Genomic DNA, 3,970 nt, shown 5'->3' with positions numbered 1-3,970 from the left:
GGGTTCATTAATCATCATCTCTGTGTTAATTAATCACCATCAATCACTTCTAATGCCCGTGTAGGGATGAAAAAGATTGCATCGATATTCTTCACCGTTGTAGTTCAATACATTAAGTGTTAAATGACCAGACAGTGAAAAGTTTGATGCACAAGCAAAAAAATGACATTTTGAATAAATATCACTTAAAAAATGGGCAAATAACGCTGAATTAAACGTGAAATTGTTAAAAGATTTAGTCCAATAAACTTTGTATTATTTACCACTTCCAAGTATCAGCACTATGCTTATAGCCTATATATAAACTCCAAACTATGATAGCAATTCTTTAACTTTTTTTTCTAAAGAAAGAAAGAAAACTAATCTTTAAATCTTAAACTAATCTTTTATTATGTTCGACTTTCACTAAGCAATCCTGAAACTCTGGATTGCATTTTGGTTTAATTGCTAACGTAAGGAACCAAACAACACCCTCCAAATAGGAATGACAGTGAGTGATGCAGAATGCTCTTTTTTTTGGCAAAGTAACTATTTTAATCATCATATTTCGGGATCTTAACCGAGCAGGTTGGCTGAGTGTCCGCACATTTGCGTCAGATTGACCGATCTCGTGTTGTCTTGTGCTCTGTTTGGTTTGGATGCTCCAGGGTTACAATGCTGGAGGTCATTGGGACAGAGGTGAGAGTCTGGACTTCGCTTGGGCAGCCGTGGCTCGACGTGGCACTGTAAGTGTCGTATGTTTATTTGTTCGCGCTAATGATTAACCCCAGCAGAGCTATATATGCTTCAGAGAGGAGTGTGTATGATGTGCATCCCAGCAGCGCGTTCTCCCTCCCCTCGAGCGCGTGTGCATGTGTGACGGACAGAGCGTCACTGGTGCGTCCTTTAAACGGATCACAACTTTTGATGGATTACTCCACTTCTGAGTGCTCAGGTGCGGCTCAGTCCTCTCCGTCCACTCGCTAGTGCGCGTCTCCCCAAATCTGTCAAGACTCAAACGAGCGAAAGCAAAGTCAACATGGTCTTAGTGTCGTTCTCGTGGGCGCACCTGTGTGGGCTCGCGTCCGCGGTGCTGCTGTCCACGCTGGTGGTGCTGAGCGCGCTCACGGTGAGTGGAACGAGCGCGGCCGCTACCGGCTGTCCGACGTGCGGTATGCCGGCGATGGAGAAGGGCAGTGAGCAGCGTTACCTGGTCGAGATGGCCAAACAGCAGATCCTGAGCAAGCTTCACCTGCAGGAGAGGCCGAACATCACGCAGACGTTACCGCGGGCCGCGCTCATGACGGCGCTGCGCAAGCTCCACGCGGGCCGCGTCAGACAGGACGGAACGCTGGAGCTGGACAATAACGTGCCCTTCTCGCGCACGAGCAACCAGGCGTACGAGATCGTGAGCTTCGCTGATGTCGGTGAGTGTGCATCTAACTTACAGAGAGTTTACAGAAGAAACGGGTGCGTGCGCGCGCACGTGCCTTTACACTAATTCTCACAGTGAACAGAATTATTTTAGGAACGGTATACACAGAAATACTTTTTTTCTCAAAATTAGCTATACGTTCAAATTTGTTGAATTTCCACTGTTCAGTTCCGTTCAAATTTGTTGTTTTCCACTGTTCAGTTCCGTGTCTTAAATTGTTAACAAACTATAGCCTACCCTAAACAATGTTATAGGCCTATAAATATTTACAAAGTACATCTGAATTATGGTGGCTCTAAATCGTTAATAAAATCATCTTTAAACGTTTTTGCGTTCGTTGTAATATATAATACATATATTGTATGTAAAGTGCATTTAAACTAAATATTAAAATGTTCCAATGCATCTTTAGTTTTTTCTTAGTGTGGGCGTGGTCATTTAAATAAGCCAGACTTCCGGTGTCATGGCTTCTTGCTTTATCGGGACAATTTTTCTTTTTATTTAAGTTAATTTTTTTTTAAACTGTGTTTAAATTTTTTCATGCAAAATTTGTGATAAATGTTTCGAGAACTTGCTGTTAAATTCTGTAATCTTGAAAGTTTAATAAAATTTAAATTATAAACAGCCGTTTGTGTTGCTTGATAATGTAAACAGTTTTCTGTCATCATTCAATTTTAAAGTAATAACAAACACACAAACTGGTTTGTAGCACAAATAATTTTACCAAAGAAAAATCTCACTCAATTAAATTTTCTAGTAAATTTACAAAGAATTCTACGTGAATTGTGCTTGAAGCATAAAGACAGTAATACTATTTTCTTATCTTTTCAGTAATCTTGTTTACATTATTATTTATTTATTTTTTATACAGTGTAGCTATTTACCTACAGTCTCGCACATTCCCAGAAAAAGTCTTACTTGTGTGTTGCACTATAAGCACTTCTTCTAAGCATCTGTGTCTGATTTCTCTCCAGATGCTGAGGTTTCTTCCGGCATCGACACCAGTCTGTCGTTCCAGTTCCTGCAGGAGAAAGATCACAGCGTCCAGGTGCTGCAGTCGTCTCTGTGGCTTTACGTGCGTCCGGCTGACACGCCTCATCACGGCAGCCGTGTAAACGCAGAGATCTACCTCTCGGGGACGGCCGGAGCCAATCGCACGCTGCTGCTCCAGAGGAGCGTGGATGTGTCACGAGGCGGATGGCACACGTTCCCTGTCACCAGCGCCCTGCAGGCCTTTCTGGACGGCGGTCAGCGGAGGCTCCGTCTAGAGGTGCACTGCGAAGACGGCGGTCGAAACCTGTGCAGTCGCGAAGCATCGGGCGAATCCTCGCACCAGCCGTTCCTAGTTGCACAGGTGCAGTTGCGTGACGATGCTAACAAACACTTGCTGAGCAAACGCTCGCTGCGATGCGGCGACGACGTGAGCGTGTGCTGCAAAAAAGACTTGTACATCAAGTTCCGTGACATACAGTGGCAGGACTGGATCATAGCGCCTGAGGGCTACCATATGAACTACTGCATGGGACAGTGTCCACAGCATTTATCCGGCTCGCCCGGCATCGCCTCGTCCTTCCACGCCACCGTCTTCAGTCAACTGAAGGCCAACGGCATCCACACGGCCGTGTCGTCCTGCTGCGTCCCCATCCAGAGACGACCGCTCTCCATGGTCTACTTCAACTCGCAGCACACCATCGTGAAGACCGACGTCCCGGACATGATCGTCGAATCCTGCGGGTGCACGTAAAGAACAATTACAGGAGAGCACAAACCCTAACAGGACACTTCTTTATCAGGAAGATGCGAAATATTCTCTAATCGAGGCTTTCTGTCGAAGCACAGCTGATTGGTTATGGGTTTTTATAGATGTTGAAATGCTCAGGGAAATCAAAGCCACTGTAAAAGCCACGCTTTAGGCCTGACTCAGCACGGTTACCCAACATTACCGACAGTAAACATTTAGCTATTGCCACACGTCCCAGAAAAGGCCTGGCAGAAGCTAATGAAAGTGCTGCATTAATATTCCTCTCACATTAGTTCTCAAAGCTTACTTTAGACTGCAAATGCAACTAAATATGCTTTCCTTTCAAACAGATACTTATTATTCTCAATGTTAAAAACTTAAAGGAAGTGTATTATTTATGCAAAAGTGGTACAATAATCTACAAACGGTACGATCATCTACATTGTACATGTTACAGGTGTATTTTTTTTGCCATGTTTATTTGAAGTCTTATGTTCTCCTTTTGTTTCGTTTGAAGCACTTCCTAGGAATGCATATTCATAGGGGATCTGCAACTGCACTTTATATGTTATTTTGCGTAGTTAGTACGAATCAAGCCATGCAAATCCAATGACGACAATGATACTGTAACTTATGGCACGATATTAAAGCCATTCATTCTCTATGAAAGAGTGAAAACTCAACTGAGATTAATTTCTATAATTTTTTAACAAAGGGATATTTTCTTACACGTGTGATGGTATGGCAATCTGTACTGAATTTTACATTGTAATTGTTGAACGTGCATTTTTTTAAAATAAACATTTTATCTATTA

At 43.1% G+C, this 3,970-nt stretch overlaps 1 protein-coding gene across 1 annotated transcript; it reads left to right on the top strand.

Annotated features, from left to right (window-relative positions):
- Positions 1 to 672: 672 nt before the first annotated feature.
- LOC113050122 (inhibin beta B chain-like) lies at positions 673 to 3,628 on the top strand. The gene is made up of 2 exons (XM_026212815.1): positions 673 to 1,406; positions 2,389 to 3,628. Exons 1-2 carry the CDS (start codon positions 1,019 to 1,021, stop codon positions 3,156 to 3,158), a joined length of 1,158 nt encoding a protein of 385 aa, XP_026068600.1. The 5' UTR covers positions 673 to 1,018; the 3' UTR covers positions 3,159 to 3,628.
- Positions 3,629 to 3,970: the final 342 nt, after the last annotated feature.

The sequence above is a fragment of the Carassius auratus genome, chromosome 31 (genome assembly GCF_003368295.1).
Source record: "Carassius auratus strain Wakin chromosome 31, ASM336829v1, whole genome shotgun sequence".
In the NCBI taxonomy this organism is placed as follows: Eukaryota; Metazoa; Chordata; class Actinopteri; order Cypriniformes; family Cyprinidae; genus Carassius; species Carassius auratus.
This window is presented reverse-complemented; position numbering and strand designations above follow the sequence as displayed.

Coding starts and splice junctions, on each gene's coding strand:
- LOC113050122 (XM_026212815.1), top strand. CDS start 1,019: ATGGTCTTAGTGTCGTTCTCGTGGGCGCACCTGTGTGGGCTCGCGTCC. Junction 1,407..2,388: donor CGTGAGCTTCGCTGATGTCG/GTGAGTGTGCAT, acceptor ATTTCTCTCCAG/ATGCTGAGGTTTCTTCCGGC.